The sequence below is a fragment of the Ptychodera flava genome, chromosome 2, assembly GCF_041260155.1.
Source record: "Ptychodera flava strain L36383 chromosome 2, AS_Pfla_20210202, whole genome shotgun sequence".
Taxonomy (NCBI): Eukaryota; Metazoa; Hemichordata; class Enteropneusta; family Ptychoderidae; genus Ptychodera; species Ptychodera flava.
Genome location: NC_091929.1, coordinates 40,509,481 through 40,532,243, shown reverse-complemented (window position 1 = coordinate 40,532,243; position 22,763 = coordinate 40,509,481). Strand labels below are relative to the sequence as shown.

Genomic DNA, 22,763 nt, shown 5'->3' with positions numbered 1-22,763 from the left:
CGTAATCTCATATTGGCGGCTCAGATCCAGTGATAACATTCAAAGATAAAACAATTCTACTCAAAACAGCTACAAGTACGCTCGTATTTTTTTACTTTCAGGTTTCTTTGTATGTACAACTTTATTCATGGATTTCTGTTGTCGAGCATTAGCGGGTCGGTTTTGAGGCTGCAAATAATCTGTAAATGTTGCCTCGTGAACTTGTCAGATAAATAGGTCAATACTCTCATTTCATTGGTGGGTCAAAACCTAGCTTTGTAACAAAGAGCCAGTAGTAATACATCGGTTATGGTACATTGACATTTTAAAAACAGCTGACGACATCTCTCTCTAATTTGCCAACTTCAAATTAGAAATGATTGTAGCTACTAGCAGAACCATTATTTTAAAACATGAGTCTATGAGAAGAAACTAAATCAAGATGGAGAACTTAAATCGAAGGCATTTTCCGTACACTAGACGAGTTTCAACGTGACGATCATTTCTAAAGTGTAGAATTGAACTAGTTTTGGCTGCCTTGACTAATTTGGAAGGTCATATTCAGGTAATATATCTCGCACTGATCAATGATATACTACTTTGATAATTTTCTCAGGTCTTGTATTTCTTTGGCCACTGCTTCATTGTGTCTCCTAGCGATATTGTACAATGAGTCCCATGTTGGTGGCGTTGAGGGCGTTGTGCTCTTGTCAGCACTCATTTGTATCCACTGCGTGATGAAAGCTTCAGCCGCGGCTTCTCCTGTCAACTCGTGGCTTCCTCTGGAATGTTTGATTTTCTCCCCTTCTATGCCAACATCTCGGGCGATGACTTCCCAGGTTGTTTTGATCTTCAAGGCTATTTTCTTTGCATCTCTTTCCGCTATAGCCACACTACCTTGACTTACTCCTAGCGCGTGATAGAAAACGAGTTAGCCGTTAAACGACCGAAAACAGTTGCAATTACTTCTGTGTAAGTAACTCAAGCGTTTTGGTCGGTAACGTTATCAAGTTGTGGTCTTTTGGTTATAAAAATTCGTCTTGATAAAAAGTCTCATCAATAAGTCAAACCTTTCACCAAAGACCTATTTTATCTGACTTAGTTGTGATTATTAATGTAAACAAGTGCAATTTTCTTCGAGTCTGTACTGTCAGTGCATATTAACTGCACTTGAACTGATCCTCAATTTTTGCCAGAATTCCCAACCATGAGAAGTTACTTGAATTTCTAGTACTCTAAATTGCTTAATCCATGCTGACTCAAGTCGACAAGCCCACATATACTAATGTCAGTGTACTTATTTTATTCTCTGCAAGATAAATGTAAAGCTGAAATTGTTTCGTATCTATCGAAATTTGATTCCTGGACAATAAAAAAAATAAAACCACTGTTAGTGTTTTTGCGTTCTAAATCTCAATGTATGCTAAATAATCACTGTGCATCGGCTTCAAGATCTGTTACCTCATTTACAGAACTTTCTATCTCGAGCATCATGCGTTTTTTTCTTACCTGTTTCACTCGATCGTCTCTCAAACTGGTTCATTCGTTCTCTGATATCACCACACTGTTGATTTGTCCAGTCCCTTACTTCTCTTAACTCTTTTCGTATTTCGTCGATTTCACTTATCCCAAGTCTCTTTTCCATCCTATTCAATTTTGCTACTACTTTGTCAACGACCCGCGTGTCTAAAGTATATGGAACAAACAGGGTTCAAATAGTAGAAGTGTGCCTCTAAGTGTTTACGTTCACATTTATGGACGATTCCCACTGGTAAGATTTAAGAAAACGGACGATTTCAGCTGGATAATTCTTTTAGCTCAGGAATTTCACACTCATCGTTCGTTAATCGCTAGTTGATCGTAGCATTCTGAGAAAACTTTCATAATTCTTTTTATTATCTCTTCTAACGATTTTCATGTTTGGTATTTATGAACTTATTACGAAAATGATCATATGATTTTACGGGTTGGGTTTCAACCACATGTGTGTATATGGTCATTATGCTCTTTTTGTCGATATAGTATTTAAACACTCATTTCACTCTACTGTGCGCAAACAATCGCCACGGCCAAGAATTCAACGTTAAGTCTAGCATCGATTATCATAAATATATGTATACAAATGTGTAGACATCGATTAAATTGGCCTGGGTTACTTTCATGATTCATGTACATTTATGGACATATTGGAAGATATCATTCATCATTTTGTCAATGTTGCATATTTGGAGTATATCAGTTGCCTTACCATCTCGCTTTTCAATCTCAGTCATTTTGTTTTTCAGTTCAGCGATCTGTGAGACGAGTTGTGACACAATCTTCTGCAGCTCTTCTTTGGATTTTGTCTCCGAGGTCAGACCTTAGAGAACATGCAGAATCATATCAAGTGAGGCAGACGAAGCAATACACTTCTACTTTTCATGGCAAAGACAAAATGCGCAGATATTCAAAGAGTTGTTCACTGTTCAGAAAATTTTGTCTTTCTAACCGTTAAAGGCTCTACCATGAGGCCTAGTTCTTCCTAATGTATTATTATTGGATAGACACAAACACTATAGCTTGACTTTTGATAAACAACACGAACGCAGCCAACGATATTACGTAAACTGTATTATGAAAACTTTTGCGGCAGATTCAACACCGTTTTTGATTTCGCATTCATCATCATCTGCAAAGTCATAAGTAGAATCGATGATTCTATGAAACACACTTTATTTCTGCACGTTCTTCTTTATTTCAGCACATTCTTACTCGAGGTGGATATATGCGCCAGCATTATTTAAGTCATAAAGTCAAATATTTTATGCAGGTATGTTAAGAACGTATGCGCGTTGACATTGACAGGGCATTTGAAATTTGTAAAACGCCAAAGTAAGAGACAGGGAAGATAAAGATTATGTAAGATAATTACGATAAAACAAAAATGAGAACATATTATAAGTTTTAAGTGTTTATTGTGGCAAACTGTTTTCATCAAACAATAGTAAGCAGCTACAAATTAAAACGCTAAACCTAATGATAATCTTTTCTTGTACCTTTGAGTCAGTAAATGACTTTTTTCCAACATCTACAAACCAAAGTATACAATATGTGTTCTCAGACATGCCCTGACATTAGTCATCATTATTCGTCTATTATCCCTTCATGATTCGACTGATCTTGACTCAAAATGAACTAAATTCTTCCAAAGCCGATTCGAAGACTTTATGAATCAAGGGCGACTCTTGATGAGAAAATTGCATCAGCTATACCCCCACTTTCTTGAATAAATAATCTAAATATTCGTACCTTCCTCTAATTTTCGCAGAGATTTTTCCAGATCATCTAGTTTGTTGATTTTACTGCCCAGGTCTCTGAGATCGCTTCTCATAGTTTGCATGGCTTCCTCCATACCAAACTTGACGTCATCGATTTTTGCCGCCAGTCTTTGTTCCTGGGCCAGCATGAGGTTGCTCATCTGACTTCCGATGGCTGCTACAATGGCTGTAAAACGCAATGTTAGCATTGCACTTGAAAACAGACAACATAAATCGCTCGGTGTGCTCCATTTTACATTGATACATGGATTGAGCTATTTTTTTACCACCCATCAATTACAACATGATGTTCCCATGTACCCATGACCCAAGCAATGAGGAGTAGAGTGCCTTGTTCAAGGGCAAAACACCGTGCTGGAGTCTCGAACTCACCGTCCTCTGACAGTGATCAATCAGTTAATCTGGACTTACCGGGTCTCGAACTGACGTCCTCTGCTAGTGCGGCCAGTACCCTATAATCACTGCCCCACGGTGCCTCCCTATACTTTCTAATAATTTTCGAACAATTAATCGAATCTGTATACTGCCATAGAATAGAGCGGATCAATAATAACTTATTACAGCTTCTATATAAACCAGGAGTACGTGATAAAAACGTTGGGGACCAATCCAGTACAATAATAATGAAAGTCAAAACATATGCAAAATCGAAGTATCGAAATTAAAACAACATGGAGTTACTCAACATAGGAACAATTATCGAAAAGATTGAATAAGTGTATACATAGATAAAGAACATTTTGAAGAATGCACTTCGTGTTTGGATTTAGATCGTGCTTTGTTTATGTGGTCATTATTTTGTCAGCTCATTGGGGAAGGTTATTCCCTTGAAAAGGTAGCAAGGTCAGTAAAAGGATGTCCCGATTTCTTTCATAGTGACATGTTATAACATTTATTGACTGATTAAGATTATTGAATGCACTCAACATGTCATCAAAAGAAAGGTGAGAGGAGACAGGGGCATTATCAAGGAACTGACATAACTATTGAACGGCTACAGTAAAGAAGCCTGGGCCAAGACTGTATAGTTTGCAAAATGGCATAATCTTATAGGGTCCTGTTGGTTCTAAAAGCTGACGCTAAAGCCCCGTAAGAAAATACACTTGTTTTCCTTAATGAATATTCAGCCAATTATCCTATGGGTTCGCTGACGAATAAATAATAACGATATAATTGAAAAGAGGTTCATTTATAACCCTATAATGGGTCATGATTGCCTAGCCAATATTTTACAATGATACACAAAATCTTCAAAAACAGAACAAAACAATATATGGAAAAGAAATTAAAGAAACAAACAAAAAACGAACAAACATAAGTACGCAGCAGACGTACCGTCAGTGTCAGGTCCAGGGGAAGCAGAGATGACGGGATTGCAACACCTAAAATGAAATGCATGTTTTACCATAAAAAATATACAGTCATTTCAAAACAACATATGATTGTTTCTGGAGATCTGACATCGTCAGTTTTCGATTGTGATTAGTTTTTTTACAAAGGCGAATTTTTAACACATCGAATTTAACTTCTCCAAAAGCGGGATATGAAACAAATTTTGATTGAACAAAAAAGTAAGGAAATCGAACAATTCATAATAAAGTGTATTGTTGTTAATAACAAGTTGCTGTTTAGTCACAGATTTTCCCGCCAGTCTATAGGAAATGCAGGAAAACATAGGTATCAGTCCCACAGTGCCCGTTCGTCCTTCTGTTAAGGGTAAATCTATAACACGATTGGAACTAATTTGGGCTGATTGGATGGTGATGTAAGGTCGTTTTAATCTGCAAATGTTATCTCATCTGCTTTTCTTTTTATACTTTTTATATAACACACTTGTTTTTATGAGTAATTTGTAATATTGCAACATTCAGCTACATTGCACCTAATAACTTTGAGAAATTAAAAATATGAAGATCCAATTATCCCAATTAGTTTCAATCGTGTTCCATATGCAATTTGCAAAACGTGTGCATTAATGTCAATGAATCAAATCAGACAAGTACGCTTTATCAACTCACCACGGGTTTGTAAGTTTAGTCCTGGCCGCAGAACATTCAACACAGTATCCCCGTGTCCAGTTTCTTTAAGGACGTCAAATAACTGTCCATACCCGTCACTCTGAGCTTTGAAAACACCTATGACATAGGCTACGCGAGGTTCCCCAGATTTTCTCTGAAAACATGAAGTAGGTAAGTAACATCGTTTTCGACAAAATGTTTTGTGATAAAGGAAGAAAATTACAAACATTAACAATGGCAACAACAATAACAATTAAAAAACAACAACAACAACAACAACAACAACACAACAACAGCAAAACCAGCAATAATAATAACAATCATCATCATCATCATCATCATCATCATCATCATCATCATCATCATCATCAGTAGCAGCAGCAGCAGCATTATCAACTTTTAACTATATTATCGACAAGGTTCCTACTATTTTTTCAGAATCATCAGTATTTTCTTAGGTTCACGAGAGAATGCTAGAATTGAATTCAGCATAATGTCATATTTTTGCACAATCCTTTTCCATCAAAGTTAGCAGAGCAATATGTTCTTTTGCATGTGTTCATCACCGGCATTCCCTCAGTACAGGCGATGGTAACGTGCGCAGTCGTCTTTCAGTATTTAAAGACAGGACTTAGTGATACATTTATTACAACTGACCTCAATTTCCTTCAGATGTTCTTTCGTGAAGACACCGGGATATAGTTCGCGGGTTTTTTCCACAACATTTCCCACTCGTATTCTGTCTGACAGAAATTTCAGATTCCTCGTTAAAATCCTGTGTTGTCTTTCGTCCATTTATAAATGATATCACTGTAAGAATGAAAAGATATAGTTTACACTCTTGCCTTAGGTCGACCACATAAGTTACGATCTACGCGCAACCTATGTAATCTTTCGGCAAAAGAAAACAAATGACGCCATAATGCAATAATTATTACATTAAATCTCACTGAAAGGGTCTATTCTACAGGGTGCCTCCTTCGTTGGCCCGCCATTTGAATTATGTCTAGTCATTCGTACACCATATAAATACATGTCCATACATACATGCATGAATGCGTGAGTGAGTGCTTGCCTGCATAAATAATACATACATACATACATACATACATACATACATACATACATACATACATACATACATACATACATACATACATACATACATACATACATACATACATACATACATACATACATACATACATACATACATACATACATACATACATACATACATACATACATACATACATACATACATACATACATACATACATACATACATGCAAGGACAGCCGTTCATTTGCAAATGACACATCGTTCTGTCGGTTGGTTCGTAATGTGTGACCGACACAAGGGTATGTTATTTATACCTTGTTGATAACGCCAACTAGGTTAAAGTATGACATATGACCTATGTCATAGGTTACAGCCCATCAGGACGAGTGTTATAACAAACAACTGACGTCATACCAGACAATGCTACTGATATTGATGATTAAAATCCCACTACAGTCATAATTAATACGTATTATAATTTTTAGTCAACAGTTACTTCGATCTGTTTTCCTAGCGATACTGTAAGACGTCAAATCCAAGGTTAAAGGTAAGCTTTAATATGGAGATTATGGCTAACGACGAAGTGCAAACTACCAAAACTCAAAGTGTAGCCACGAACTCGTTAGTCTGGTCTGGTGTTCCCCCACAGATTAAATTTTAATTAAACATAGCTCTGATGTTTGCATTCGCCAAGTTAAAATGGAGAGAAATGAAGCATATTAATGCTGCTACACTTTCGGCTGCTTCCAAGCTTCAATTTCGTTAACCACAGCGGCGCCCATTGTCAAGCAACAACATACAATAATTTCAGATTGAACATAAATAGTAGAGAACAATTTTCTCTTTCTACTCGAGTTTGCTATAACATTAAACTTACCTTACACAATGGGTTTTCAATATGTGAATTTTACTTACAGCGAGGGTAGAATCGACGGTGTATCGGCTAGAATATCAAATACATTTGTAAGCTCACACCTTTCCGGCCCTATGACTTTTAGGAATTTCGCTTCAAACACCTGTATAGCACCCCTGACAACAATCTTCACGTATCGATTTTTTAGGCTTGTCTTGGTTAAATTGAATAGGCAGAGAATCGAGGTCAATCTGTGAACAGATAAGAACAATATATTAGAGGCTGACGACATCATTGATCTAAATCTGTTCCAATTCAATAGATCAAAGAGGAACTTTCAAAATTATACACGATTGGAACTAATTTGGGATTATTGGATTGTGAAGTAATCTAATTTAATCTGTAAACGTAACCTCATCTAATTTCTCTTTTTAAGTTAACACACTTGTTTTTATGAGTAATTTGTAATGTTGCAACGTTCAGCTGTAGGACACCTAACACTGTTGAGAAATTTGAAAAATATGAAGATCCAATTATCCCAAATTAGTCTTCAGTGTGAAAGTGTCCTTTGTCTGTGCTGTGTCTATGCCAGCTGTATTGAAGAAGATGTGAATGAAGTCTGTACCAGACATCAGAATATAAAACTGATTTATCATGGTTTTCCCCTCCTTTTCAACTGTATCATTGACACAAGTACCATTTTGCCTTTAAGGATATATTTTTGTTGAAAGCATCGACAGAGCAGTTGTAAATCCATCACCCAGGACTATCCACCATATCATGATATCTTTCAGCTTTATCGGTCGGCGAGTCGATATTACGTTTTCGTTCTTTGGCAGCATTTAACCCTTTCACCACCATGGTTTGTCCCAAATCCATTGTTTTCTATGGTAAAGTTGGACCTGTATACAGGGAACTGGGGGTAAAAGGTTAAGGCACATAGATTAAGGAGCAAAATGTTAATGTTGCTTCAATGTAACATTGCTGTAATTTGTGCGTCGCTCGCGAGCATCCCAATCATCTCAATTCAAGTGACCGAAAGTGAACTAAAACGCCTCCATCGATTCATGTGTTCTTTTGTCGTGTGACCTTCGTCCGGTCACTCATTCATTTGGCCTAATTTACGACGGGGTTATGGCTGCCACAAAGATGAATTGACCGTAATCATGGATGTACGAAAGTAAATTGTTTAACATCCATACCCTAAGGCGTAGTGGCTTTGTACCTTCAACTTAATCAGTCAAGGGTCAGGATGTGCAGCCCGAGAGTGACCCTCCTCGGTAAGAAGGTTAGGGACACCCGAGCCTGCAGACTCACGTAAACATTCTCGTAATACGCAGCGCCCGGGCCACAGAACCTGGGGCGAATATAGATCAAGACTACACGCATAGGATCTAACGTTACTGCATTTTGCATCAACACAGGCTGGTACACAAACTGCGTTTAAAACAATGCTTACTACTCTGCAAATCTTAATACTCCTGATAGTCTCGACACTCGCAACATCGAATGTGAAGCCAAACTTTGTCATATTCCTAGTCGACGACCTGGGCATCGGAGATATTGGCTGCTTCGGAAATGACACAATCCATACACCGGCCATCGACAGCCTTGCCAAAGAAGGCGCCAAATTGACTCATAATCTGGTGGCTGCGCCCACTTGTTCACCGAGCCGAGCAGCTCTGTTAACAGGACGGTACCCGATACGGTCAGGTATGCAAAGTGATTACTAAAAGTCCCTGGTTGAGTTGTATTCTATATTCAGTCATCAAAATATCTTAGGGTGCCAAAAACTGGTAACTTGTGTCAACTTTACAAATGATCACTCAAAAAACATGTTTCGAAGGCTCATATATTGATATTACATATTTTTACATTGACCTAAAAATTTGGAGGGGAAAGCATAGTTGGTCGTAACTGCCCTCCCACTGGCATATGTGGAAAATAGCCCTCCCACACGATTGTATTGTAATTACAACTTCGCCGATGCACATGGAGGTACTTGCTTCCTCCGATGTTAACTCGCCCTGTATAGAATCCTTAGAATTTTCGGGTTGGTTTGTAGGCTTAGCCGGTCAGAAGTGCGAATCACGTCGACACCAAATCAAACAACTCGAACAGCAATGGCATGATGCAAGGCGACTATTTCTCCTCGTGAAGTTTGATTGCATATGGGTTACGTGAAGGTTATTGGAATTTCCAAAGTCTTGCGGTGTTTTTCATGAGTATAAAAAGTCCCAATATCTCTCATAAGGGCGCCCTCATTATTTACGTCCGGGGGTTGGAGGAATTTTAACGGAAACTCAAGAATTCCGAGTAACTCCTCCTTCCAACCATGATAAATTTGAGTAACCCCCTTTCTAACTCAGAAACTTTGACTAATCCCCCACTTAGAGAAAGTTAAATACCAAAACATCTTTTTGTAAACTTTACAAAAATAAAGCACAAAGTGACAACAAAATACAGATATAAAAGCACACACGCTATAACCAGTATTCAACCATGTAGTATTGTTTAATTTGGATGTGTATCATGGCAGGGTTTTCACTAGGATATCTGACGTGGAAGATTGTAAAGTACAGGGGGAGAACACGCGAGATGCGTCAGAGGGGGCTGTGCCAATCTTGCATGGAAAATTTTGAGAAATTGATGTGTGCAATGCTGCAGTCTGGTGCAATCTGAGAGGTGTTTTTAATTTGTTTTTCTGCTAAGTAAAACTGTTAAAACACCCAAAGGGGAGAGCACAAGAGGGGATCACCCCTCTCATATTGAAAATTTTGAGAAATTGATGTGTGTAATGGTGCAATCTGAGAGGTGTTTCAATTTATTTTGCATTCGGTAAAATTGTATGAAAATGACATTAAACACTGATATTTTTATTTTATTTTTGCATGATCAGTCACAATATTCAACAACCAAACAATGACAATACATTTTGTGAAAAACATTTCTCAGTTTGCCCGAGATTGAAGATCAAAGAATATGGAGGAATGGAAATATTTGACCGTCTTGTGTTATTTCGCCAGCTGCCAGTTTCTAATGAAAGACCTGAATACGGTATGGTTAGTTGTCAAAATGGTTATTGAACTGAACTCAATTAAAATATATGTTTTCTGCGATAATAAATGATGAATTCACAACAGTTCAGTTTTGTCCTAGATCCTGTGAAAAAAAATTGAGAAATTGATGTGTGTAATGTGAGGGATGTTTTCAATTTGTCTTTTACTAGTAAAACTTAGAATATCCCAAGGGAGAGAGCACGAGAGGGAGTGTACCCTCTCTGGTATCGAAATTTTGAGAAATTGATGTGTGCAATGGTGCAATCTTAGAGGTGTTTCAATATATTGAGCACAAAAATTTGAGTACCCCTCTTCTTCCCCTCAATATTTTGAGTAACCCCTTTGAAGTTTTCAATATTTTGATTGACCCCATCACATTCCTCCAACCCCCCGGTCGTAAATAATGACGGCTCCCTAAGGGCTTACCTTCAATGCATATATCACGTTTACAAAATATCAACTGTGGTAGGTCACCACAGACAAAGTTTTTTTCTTCGTCTGTGAGGTCAAGAGAATTTAGAAAGATCGTCTTGCCTTCCTTTCCAATGAGAAACATGCTACCCGATACCTGTATTGTGTGACCAACAAACAAAGATTTACATGTAGACTATGAATGCGACTTACGTGAATCGAAGTTTGCACGGAAACCAAAACGTAAATGTGCACCTACGAGGGATAGGTATTGCGTTCCTTAAGCGCATACTCAACACTGGGAATTATCCGCCTAAAATGTGCGAAGTAACGTCAATTTTGACACTTGTTTTTAATTCGGTCTAAGTAATTTTGACGCGTCCAAGAAAAGTATATCAACACGCCGAAGTTGACGATTCAGGTCCAGAGACTTAGACATTACACTCTTTGCGGTCCTTTTGTAAAGGGACCGTTCACTCAGACTTGCCTCAAGTCTGTTGGGAATGTTTAATATCAAAACAGAATAAATTGAAGGACCAAACTTCAGCACAGACTGTCGCACTGATAGGCTGTTGCGCAGATCGTGGGGTGAAGGCCTTGCTTGGCCAGCCAGTAAGTCGGCTGCCGAGAAAGCCAGGCGACTGGGGTCAGTCTTGTATACGTGCGCTCATGAATGGCAAAGCGACTGTCATAAGTGTGATCACAGCTGTGGCGTAATGTTTATGTAATTTGAATAGAAAGTTAACAGTGTGACAGAGAACTCTCAAAAAAACCACACAAAACAAAAAAATAAAAAATAAAAAAAACACAAAAAAAAACCAAAAAAACCGTGGAGCACAAAAAGATCACCAACAGAGGAATTATTTCAGTACGTTTTTATGCTTCAGAAATCCATGCATGTCCATCAAATGTTATATTAACAAAACAGTTCGGTCGTATTACAAAGGCAAAATCGGTCTTATCGCAAAGGGGATACGCAGATTATGTAACCGACTGCCGTCAGTTAAATGCAAACTTAAAACATGGGGGGCTGCTGAAATATCCGTCCCCAGGGTAGGGGAGCCTTGGTCTCAGTTCAGGAATGTGAACCTCTGCCCTCAAATGTACTGCGCATGATAAACTTTCTTTGGAGGTCAAAAGTTACCGTTGCTTGCAGAAACCACCGACGGCTCACGAAAATACATGTCTTATTGTCGCGCCAGTTTGCAGGAGTAGATAATGAGTTTTAGATAGCCAGTGACAAAGCGGGTGTAGGTTGATTTTTGCGAGCTAACTCAATGACACCGATCACGTGTTTTTTATCAACTACCACAAAGCCTATTGACTGGCTGGCAGCCGTCCTTGGATGATGACCCCTGACCCGAGTGCGATCGGTACGCCTCAGCATTCTAGTTACTGTGCTGTCACAGCTAGAGCCTACCATGCTCTTAGATATTATTCCCTAATATTTTTCTTCGTTCAGCGAAGGAAAATACTCCTGACGTAATGACCGTGTCACCACGAGTCGAAGACGAGTGGTGACACGGTCATTACGTCAGGAGTATTTCCGAGCTGAACGAAGAAAAACATTAGGGAATAATATACTTATCACATGCACAAGCCCAGAATTCGTTATTTTTTGCAAAATAAAATAAGTTTTCCATGACGATTCCGCGTTTAAACTTTTGAACTACTTTAGGAATAATATCAGTACGCCGTGCACAAGTTGTCAATCATTTCCAGTCGTCCGTCGTGTGCGTTGGCGCTCACGTTCGTTCGTGTGTGGAGCAAATGACAGCTCTCGGTCTACACGTAGGCTACCTTCCGCAAAGTTATACTCTATTTCAAAGATAGCATAGTCCTAGAAATTTATCACAGACGAAAGATACGCTATTTTTCGGGAACAAATATCGACTGAATCTCGACGGCGCGAAACGTCGCGCCTGACCCTGTTTGCAATGCGTACGGAACCCACGTCACGGTATTACGCGACCAGCTTTGAGTTCGTTGTTTCCGAAAATTATTCACGTAATTCCTTCGGAATATACAGGCGGTACACTCTTGTGTTTAAATTGTTCGGATTATTAATGTCGTAGTCTGTGAAAATATCGATTTCATTACATGACTTTTGATCGTGGGAGAAACATCGGCCGCCATGTTTTTTGTTTACATATTTACGAGCACACCGAAGATCGACAAAAAAAGGGTCCGACGCACCAAAATTGATGACATAGACGCGGGTTGTCGTGACGTAGAACGACTAGAGAATAAATCCGGTATTTTTTGTTCGGAGACGACAAACTTGGCTTGTGCATGTGATAAAATAAGTTATTCTAGTCTTTTTGGGTCTCAAACTCACCATTACCTTCGGTAGTGGCCGCGAGATCAAAAGTGCTGATAATTTGACAGTGTGTTTTGCAATTTTGCTTTCAACTCTTCTAGTCAAGAGATGGACCATTTGATATCCATGGGAGATTGACCGCGTAATTATTTTATTTTCTCTCTGCTTCACCTAGAATTATTTTTTTCAACTGTGTGAGTTCTACCAACTCTTTTTCTTTTTTTTTCGCGCGCATATCCTCGCTTAAATGTCAATATATGCTGCTCTTCATGTTAAGATGTTTTTCTTCATATGGCATGATAAAACTGAATACGGAAAGAAATGTAAAGTAGCACTAACATTTTGTAGAACCATAGGTAATAGAATCTGATTCAGAATGCTGGAAATTTTAACAGAAAATAGAAGCATCCTTCAGTACAGCAAAACTACTGATGGAGACAAACAAGAAGTCATCGAGGTCTCATATCACTACTACTATTAGTTGTTAAGTTTGTTCGAGGTAGTAGGTTAATATTATGTGGCACAAACCAACTATAGGATTTGAAAGACTGCAAATGCGTAGAGGTATGGCTGAATACTGAAATGACACAATTGATCTCATTACTTGTGGAGTTTAAGAAGGGATACCCCCTCGCTCGTGATATAGGATATTGTGAATTTTACATATTAAAATTGGGTATTTGGTGGTCACTTTGAGTGAATTCATGATAACAAACAATGAATCAGACACAAAAAGATTTCCCATTATTACCTTGTCATAAGAGAAAAGTAATTACCCAAAGAAGAAAGTACTTTTTCCACTAAATACAAAGAAATGTAAATTAATGCAAGACATCAAATAAAGCTTTTGCATATATATATATACTAGTAAAGTTATTACAATTTGGACGATATTGCTTTTTTATTACATACTATCCGATAAAACAGCATGTCTTGCATTGGCCACTTCTCTACCCTTCTAATATTAGACTCTAACTTAGAAGTTAGACAATATTATCAATTTTATACGATAATACAGCATGTCGGGCATTGACCACTTCCCCACCCTTCAAATATATACTAGAAGGGCAGGCCCCAATCCTCATTAGCTGTGTCTTTTAGCATTTAATATACCAAAATGCTACTCATGAATTTGGATTCTCCTTTGGAGCTATATTTTTTGAAAATGTCACTCTTTCAATCCTTGGTCATAGATTTGGGCAATTTTATCAAGGCGCTCGGCACATATCTGCGGCGGCCACATTTGAGTTGCAACTCAAAAATGATCTGATTGTTAAAATCTAGGTTTCGTGTATGTCGAATGATTGCAAAAACATCCCGTGATCACGCTTAGGTGAAAATTTTTACACACAAGGTACGTTTGATTTCAAAAATATGCTATGGAAAAAAGAGCAAAAAATTAGCTGATGGAGCTCCGATGTCTTGTTTCTCAGCGTACCTGTCTTTTTATTAAAGGTATGGCTTCTGCGGTGGCGCAAGGTGTATTATCTATGATACCTAGCACAGACTGCAAGGCTGGCCTACCTCGGAATGAAACTACCTTTGCAGAGTTGGTGAAAGCAGCCGGATATTCTACTGCCATTATAGGTGAGTAACTGTGAGCATACGAAAGAACGTGTGGTTCATGACTATTTTGGTTACCCTTTTCCTGACAGACAGAAAGATAAAAGGATTTTCATTCTTTGTCGCTCTTTGTCAGATAGTGAGATGTTAAGATAACACAAAGACAGGGAGAATGTATCGAGGTTACCGTTGAACGTTAATGTCAGGTTTGATGATGATGATGATGATGATGATGATGATGATTATTATATTACAGTCGATCCAATATTCCTTAAGTTTACACTGACATTGGCCATCGCTGTGTATCAAACCACAAGTTTACGAGCAAAAACTATTATATAAACACGATTGGAAATAATTTGGAATAATTTGATTTTCATATTTCCAAATTTCTCAAAGCATTAGGTGCCATACAGCAGAATGTTTCAATATTGCAAATTACCCATAAAAATAAGTGTGTAATATGAAAAGAAAAGCAGATGAGATTACATTTGTAAATTAAATCGACATTACTTCACGATCCACTTATCCCAAATTAGTTCCAATCGTGTTTATAGTTACCCTACTGAGGATAACTGAGTCAAATAATTGGTTAGGCCTTATCAGCAATGTTTGTGATTTTTTCCAAGGCAGTGCAGAATACATCTTGCAACGGAATGATTTGAGTTCACTACAGGTGTAAAATCAATAGTCATACATGGAGCAATTACTTGACGTACAATTTTCTATCACAGGTAGAGAGATTAAGATTAGAAAGGTTTAATTACTCGGGGTTATGGATACGTCTTGACAGCGCTATGTCGTACGCGTATTGCTCGGTTTAGGTTTGCGTTCCTGATAATTTTGCTGCATTTTTTCTCAGAAACATGCGAATTCGTGTAAGTTTTATGAAAAGGTTCTTTACGTGACAACTATTCTCCTTCCTCTCTCGTCTACCCTCATATGGGAAGTTACAGTACCGTGGGCTCACAATAGGGGGATTACTGATGACACAGCCATTTGCATACACTGTGCGGGAGTTTTTGAATTCTCATAGCATCGCGTTCACCGTATGATAAATTTGAATATTCATGATGGGCACTCTCCTGAAACATGCATAGAGGGATCAAATGATTGTACAGGGAACACATTTTGAAGCATATGCGTTCTTCGACATAACATTTGTTCAGTTTATTTTCGACTCAAATTAGTCGCTGGATATTCACAGACATCATATGCAAAATTCAGTGACAATGAACGCCAGAAACATGGCAAATTTATTGGGTTCTTGGACCAAACACGGCATGTCTGATCAGTAGCGCGGCTTTTTTAAACATTTACATAGTTTTACGACAATCCAGCTTTTATAGCGGAAGTTCCTGTTTCAATTAAATCAGTTCAATGAGTGATCTCCGCGTGTAGGGATCATGGAGAATTGTCGGTATGTTCACTTACTGTACAGTGGTACCGGTCTATATCATCTGATAATGGTAAGTCCGAGACCCAGTAGGTCCAGAAGAACGGACTCGCTGTTGGATTATGGTGAGTTCGAGATTCCAGCACAATGTTACGCCCCTAAGCAAGGCACTTTACTCTTCAGTGCTTGATTTGGCGGTGCGTAAAGTGGGCACTTCATCCTATAATTGGACAATGCTTAATCTACTGTAAGAAAAGGACATTGAAAACAGCTTTGTACGGAGACATTTATCGTAATTTATAAGTAACGGCCGCTTTGGTATGCACTCACAAGCAATCGGAATTTTTGACCTTCTCGATGAGTGAAACTGAATTTTACTCTCTTGTTCCAATTGGTAGGAAAATGGCATCTCGGAACTAACTTGGACTCGTCAAGCGATCACTACTTCTACCCAGCTAACCAAGGATTTGATTATTTTTATGGTATGCCTACCACTCTTATCAACGAATGCGGGCCAGATGGAAGATATATAGCATGGTTCGTCCAAAAGCGACTCATCATGGGATGCTGTCTCTGGTCTTTGGCTTACGCAGTGGTCCTTGTGGTGCTGCATGTACTCGGTGTATTGGGCAGAAGAGGAGTTATTATTATTGGATTCCACATAGTCTTGTGGCTTGGTTGGAACTATGCTAGTCATACACTTTTGTTTCGCCAATTCATGTGCGTGCTTGTGAAGAACCATGACGTCATAGAGCAGCCCGTAGTCTTGGATACTATATCGACAAGAATGGTAAACCAAGCGAATTCTTTCATGGAACGAAGTGCAACGCAAGGACCCTTTTTGCTTTATTTTTCATTCCTTCAAACGCACACTGCTTTGTTTAACATGAAGAACTTCACTGGTTCAAGTAAGCACGGGAAATATGGAGACAACGTTGAAGAAATGGACTGGATGGTCGGCAAAGTTTTGTCAAAGCTGAGTGAACTTGGTTTGGTAGAGAGCACTTTTATCTATTTCACCTCAGACCATGGTGGTGCTTTAAAAGAAGTTTCTGTTCTCCCTCCTCGTGTTGGTGAGAGGGAAGGGGGATGGAACGGAATCTATAAAGGTATCTGAAACCTTAAAATTAAGGTAGAATTCGCCTCTGTGACAGACATTCGGACTCTCAAACTTATGCAATTCTTTTCTGGTATACCATTTGCAGGGGTTAATTTTAAAGCTCTTGGTGTAAGAATACTAGTTTTTTCGAATTCTAAATTATATTTTTCTCCATAGAGTAACACAGGGATAGCGACCATTTTGAATATCGGTAAATCTTTGGTTATTTGTTTCTCTAGTACAAAAATTGAACGATGACCCTCGATTTATATTCTTAATTTTGTAAGGGAATGGTTGAAAGATTCCTGAGGAAAGTTTGAGCAAAAATATTTCACCTTCATGGGCAAACTACCTTAATCCATGGCAGTGTTTGTTATATCGGATATTTGTATTGCACATATTTGCAATACATGTGTACCTTGTCCTTCACCGTCGGTAAAGATGACGTGGTGATATCATTTTGTATTTTATTTTGTGTATGGCATTTTTTTGCGGAGAACCACAAAAAATACATGACGCACAGGTCTTGAAGTGATCCGGGCGAATCGATTCATCAGCCTTCATATATACAGCCATTCTGACTCTCACTTTTCTACAAAACATTTTTTTGGTCTACCAACTATTTACGCTAATTTTGCGGCTATTGTGACTTATCCCAAGGCTTATGTTTGTGAAAATCTAATAAAGTTTACATAGGGATGGCGGCCATTTTGAATTTCAAGTGCCGGTTAATATTCTGTAATATTTTTCTCTAGAACCAATTTTGCACTATACCTGCCTATGATTCTTGGTTGTGCAAAGGAATGGTTTAAATTATATTAACGTAAGTTTGAGCAAGCGTTGGTTTTTATCAACCTCGAGACGCGTATCAGCTGAATCTTTAAGAGTGACAGCCCTGGGAGGTATCGATCTTTTAGTGATTCTATTTGTACCACCATGTACACTCGAAAAATTGAGTACAGCCAAGCAAAACAGCATTGCATCAAAGGAGGTGACGGTTAACAAGGAAATAGAGATGTGTTTGTCTGATATTAGTTTTAATTTTGACTGAACAGTTTATGTACTTTGATGTCATTTTAGGAGGTAAAGGACAGAATTGGGAGGGCGGTATACGCGTTCCCACAGTTGTACGCTATCCACGGATGATACCAGGAGGCATTGAGATATCAGTTCCTACAAGCACAATGGATGTTTTCCAACGATTGCATCGCTGGCTGGAGTGGATCTTCCAAGTGATAGAGTTATTGATGGGCGAGACTTGACGCCTTTGCTGAGAGGAACGACGACAGCACTGCCTCACGACTATCTGTTCCATTATTGCGGTCAGTGGCTGAATGCTGTTACCTTCACATCTCAGAAAGGTACTTGTTTCTAAATACTAAATTCGTAACAGATATCGAAAAATCCTTGGACCTCTCAAGACTATCTAAGTGAACTTTTTACATAAATGGATGGGATTAGAAGCAGTGAGTTTCATTCATATAGCTAAAATTGAAGGGTAACGTGTTAGATAGTATTGGAGACACCAGCCAATTCCAGAGATCTATTGATCCGAAAGTGTTCAGGAGGTTTGTTTTGAAGAGTCAAAATAAGAAATTCCAGTTTTGTACACATAACATAATCGTGTACGAGGAGGACAGAAACAATGTGGTTCCTGTATTAATTTTGAGGAGCAATTGTATGCCCTTCGACTCTAATATTGTTAAAACTTTTATCACAAGGGAGTTTGCCCCTTTTCCATCGATCATGGACATTATAACAGAGAATGGCAGTGTCTCTAACCGACAGTCTTCCTCCACTCGCAAATAACTTGCTTTTAAAACATTCACAATTGATTGTATGTTTCTCTTGTTGGGAGTCACCCTGTGAAAGGTGTTCATCGTCATAGTTTTGTATGAAAATGCATTTATCTGTATTTAATCACAAACACGGTCGTGATTGGATCCTGACATCATATTTAACGACGAAATGCGAGATAGTTCAAGTCCAATATATGAAATAGTTCAACTCCAATATATTGACGTAACGAAAGGCTACAATCGACACTAATAAAAATATCTGAGCACATAAATGGTACTAAATGTTTTCATTTTGACAAAGCTGTAATATAATTTCGAGTACAATATTTAGGAAGAAGCGACTTCGAAATGAAACATACACGTTATCAGTTTGTACAAGATAGCTTTACCTTATACTTTTCACAGATCCATTCAAATTGTATCGCATAATTGCACATTAAATTTCATCTTCTACCTGTCACTCTCCTCTTTTAACAGATAACGCGATATATAAGTTGCATTACGTCACACCAAATATACCAGCGGGAGAAACAGACTGCAATAGAACTATGTATTGCCCTTGCACAGGAGATGAAACGACTCGCCACGACCCTCCCCTTGTTTTTGATTTGAGGAGAGATCCAGCTGAACAGCGCCCTCTTCCAGCTACTAATGATCAAATCGGGAATATTATATCTCGCGTGGACGAAGCCATATCACAGCATAGAAGATCCATTGTACCAGTTGCTCATCAAATTACAAAAGAAACTTTAGCGGGAAGTTTTTGGCGCCAGCCATGTTGTAATTTTCCTTTTTGCTCGTGTCAAGAAGACGAAAATACATGACTCTAACATTACTGATATTTGCAACAAATAATTGAGATATTTTACATATCTTATTAATCATGACCTGATGACAATAGGTTCTATTTTGATAATAATTTCAAGTAGGAATGAAAGCAAACAAAATTTATATTAGTTTTTGGTGCCAGAGTTTCTGTGGCGACCAATTAGGAAGACAAGTATCGACTTGTTTCCAAATCTCAATGAAAATGACTTCGGTAGTTTTGAAAATTGCAAGTAATAGGTTTTTCCTGTCAAAGTAAACAAACCCGATGTCTGGTTTCACTATAGCCATTTGAAATGTCGTAAACTTCCCACTACAAATTTGTTTCGTGTAGTCAGCAATGCTGGCTACACTGGTCGGGTGGTTGTATCAACCATCCGACGAATGTAACCAGCCTTGATGGCTATACGAAACAATTGGTGGTGGGAATGTTAACTGGTTTATACTGGTACAAGTAGTAATTTATACTTTAAGTATGAGTCGGGAATGTACCATAAACGGGACTCTGCTCACCATTACAGTCGATTTCCGTTTTTCTTAAAGACAGAGCCTGCGTTACCTGCGACACCTTTGGGATACCATATATCTCACGTAATGATCAAGGCATATGAGACCACAGGGTACCCAGACATCTGGTTGTTGTTGTTGTTGTTGTTGTTGTTGTGGTGGTGGTGGTGTGTATTGTTGTTTATGTTTATTTGTCGTGTTGTTGTTGTTTTGTTGTTGTTGTTGACCAATAAAATTCAACGACCATAACTGTTGTGTTGTTGTTTATGTTTCAAACGTAACGTAGATGTCATAAGAATGCTACAAATACACTATCATTACTTGGCCCGATACAACTCTCTGCTAACGTACACTCTCCTCATACACCTATGAGGAGAGCGTACGTTAGCAGACAGTTGAATTGGGCCAAGTAATGATAGTGTCTTTGTAGCGTTTCTTATGAAATCTACGTTACGTTTGAAACATTAACAACAACACAACAGTTATGGTCGTTGAATTTTATTGGTCAACAACAACAACAAAACAACAACAACACGACAAATAAACAACAACAACACGACAAATAAACATAAACAACAATAAACAACAACAACAACAACAACAACAACAACAACAACAACAAGATATCTGGGTACCCTGTGCTGAGACTCAGAACTGTATCTGTAGAACCGTATGTATATGCTATACAGTTCTAAACATGAACTCATCGTCATCTTCCCGGCTGTCATAATGAATTCATGTAAACATTACTATAAGTTGTGTATTGGACGGAGACCTTTCGGACACCCGTATTCTATTGCAGTTTAGACGTTCTTATTGAGCTTTCTCTTGTAACTTGCATGTTATCTGGTTAGTAAAGTACGACGACTTAGAGTATTTCTGTGTACCTGTTGCTGTTTGTTTTGGTCCAACGGTCTACCCCGGACAGAGTGTACGTATCAGGACATCCTAAAGCTGCCAGCTTGGCTGCATGACATATATAGGGTTTGTTATTTTAAACTTTCGATCTTTAAAGTTAAAAAAATTGAAAACACACAACGTCCCCGCAAAAATTCTGCAGAAAACGTTGAGTCACGAATCCTGTGATAAACCAGACGCACACTTCAGCTGACGAAGAGGAAATAAATCAAACCAACCAAGAGTTGAGACGCCCTACTATGCGAGCAAAGACTACTGCTGTAGTTCGCCTAGTTGGTGTTGTTGCTAACGAGAATGAGGATGACTAGGAAACCTTTATATTAACGTTTGAGTAACTTTAACTGGGGTGGATGTGGGAAACCTCCCGACTTTATTATTTGTTTACACCAAACTTAATTGTATTTATCACGTTTATCATGGATTTGCCTAAATACTATATAAGTACAACAGTTGATGTTCTGAACACTTACTGAGCATGGACAAACTTATTTCAACTAAGACTTTTCTATAGTTTTGGCACTGCTGTTAGAATCTATGTGCAGACGATGACTGAACTTTGACCTAAATGCCCACTTTCAGTACACTCACCACTGTGCATGTACTATGTTTTGTTTGCGCGGACTGTGTTAACATGGACATGTTTGTCACACAGTTTGGGGCAACAGTTTGCTTCATGGTTGCATGTATTAATGCTACTTTGTTATGATACTGAGGTTAAATTCTCATTACTACCAGTTTTCCCATCATGCTTTGTAGAATCTGTAATGGCTACGCACATGGATGCGGCGTGCTGCTCTGTATATACTGAGTTTAAACGTAATAAACCAATGTTTTTGTTGGTCGAGAACTGATATCGAGTTTTGTAAGTGTCACTCGGAATAATCGGTGGCCAATATCTCTTTAGTAAATATTCTCCACACTGAATGGTGGCATTTTAAATCCTAAATCACATTGCAATATCCTTTTATTTGAATTCTGTCGGTTAAATTTGTGTGGTTGTTTAAGTGATTATGCTGTTCCCATAGCCACAGTTAGCAGAAAGACTTTTCTTCTGAAATACGAAAAGAAAGACATTTGTTACTAAATTATAAATATTATGAACGAAGCCTATGAAGAAACTTTTAAGGTTTTGAAGTTATGAGTGGAGACCTTTGACCATACAAGGATGAAGAAGTTACCTGAATTTAAATAACACTAGCAGTCATAGGGGTGATATCTGAGCTATTTAAGTTTCGGTTATGGTCAAGGCCAGAGTGTGAAACCCAGAAGTGACCCTCCTTGGAAAGGATTAGGGACAGGGAGACCCAAGCCGGCGGACCCACGTCCACATTCTTTCTGCTTGTTACATTCCTACCATGGAAGAAAACGACAATTCTCCGCGCTGTTTTCAGTAAAATTTCTGTCTACTGTTTGAAATTTCTCTGTTCAGTCTGATATTTCTCCCAACTGTTTGAAATTTCTCTCTACTGTTTTAATTTCGCTAGTGTTTGAAATTTCTCTCCTCTTTTTCAACTTTTTTTTCTCTAGTGTTTAAAATTTCTCTCTCTGACCTTTGAAGACCACAAGGTCAAGGTATGAGATTTTTTTTCGATAGTGTTATGTGAACTTAAACGTGGGGTGCAGGGTGTTGCACTCCT

General features: G+C 38.3%; 3 protein-coding genes across 4 annotated transcripts; 1 reads left to right on the top strand and 2 right to left on the bottom strand.

Annotated features, from left to right (window-relative positions):
* Nucleotides 1-1,668, bottom strand: LOC139148472 (uncharacterized). The gene is made up of 2 exons (XM_070719940.1): nucleotides 1,489-1,668; nucleotides 1-888 (listed from the first exon to the last, which is right to left on the bottom strand). Exons 1-2 carry the CDS (start codon nucleotides 1,622-1,624, stop codon nucleotides 575-577), a joined length of 450 nt encoding a protein of 149 aa, XP_070576041.1. The 5' UTR covers nucleotides 1,625-1,668; the 3' UTR covers nucleotides 1-574.
* Nucleotides 1,669-2,234: 566 nt separating this feature from the next.
* LOC139120584 (uncharacterized) lies at nucleotides 2,235-7,524 on the bottom strand. Of its 2 annotated transcripts, none has more exons than XM_070685102.1 (6): nucleotides 7,292-7,524; nucleotides 5,972-6,124; nucleotides 5,315-5,468; nucleotides 4,632-4,678; nucleotides 3,268-3,462; nucleotides 2,235-2,338 (listed from the first exon to the last, which is right to left on the bottom strand). In XM_070685102.1, the coding sequence occupies exons 2-5, from the start codon at nucleotides 6,107-6,109 to the stop codon at nucleotides 3,454-3,456; spliced, it is 348 nt and encodes a 115-aa protein (XP_070541203.1). In that variant the 5' UTR covers nucleotides 6,110-6,124; nucleotides 7,292-7,524; the 3' UTR covers nucleotides 2,235-2,338; nucleotides 3,268-3,453. The 2 variants fall into 2 exon arrangements, with proteins under 2 accessions (XP_070541203.1, XP_070541197.1); XM_070685096.1 differs by having other exon boundaries at nucleotides 7,254-7,523.
* Nucleotides 7,525-8,666: 1,142 nt separating this feature from the next.
* LOC139120576 (arylsulfatase F-like) lies at nucleotides 8,667-21,969 on the top strand. The gene is given in 6 exon segments (XM_070685085.1): nucleotides 8,667-8,942; nucleotides 14,475-14,606; nucleotides 16,377-17,087; nucleotides 18,158-18,265; nucleotides 18,268-18,438; nucleotides 19,354-21,969. Coding segments are annotated over 6 exon segments (1,731 nt in total). The 5' UTR covers nucleotides 8,667-8,680; the 3' UTR covers nucleotides 19,701-21,969.
* The last annotated feature ends 794 nt before the right edge of the window (nucleotides 21,970-22,763 follow it).

Bases quoted from the DNA above. Each gene is read 5' to 3' on its own strand.
- LOC139148472 (XM_070719940.1), bottom strand. From the start codon at position 1,624: ATGGAAAAGAGACTTGGGATAAGTGAAATCGACGAAATACGAAAAGAG. The intron at 889-1,488 runs GTAAGAAAAAAA...ATCACGCGCTAG, and splicing joins GAGACGATCGAGTGAAACAG to GAGTAAGTCAAGGTAGTGTG.
- LOC139120584 (XM_070685102.1), bottom strand. From the start codon at position 6,109: ATGGACGAAAGACAACACAGGATTTTAACGAGGAATCTGAAATTTCTG. The intron at 5,469-5,971 runs GTCAGTTGTAAT...TCATGTTTTCAG, and splicing joins AACATCTGAAGGAAATTGAG to AGAAAATCTGGGGAACCTCG. The intron at 4,679-5,314 runs GTGAGTTGATAA...ATTTCATTTTAG, and splicing joins ACTAAACTTACAAACCCGTG to GTGTTGCAATCCCGTCATCT.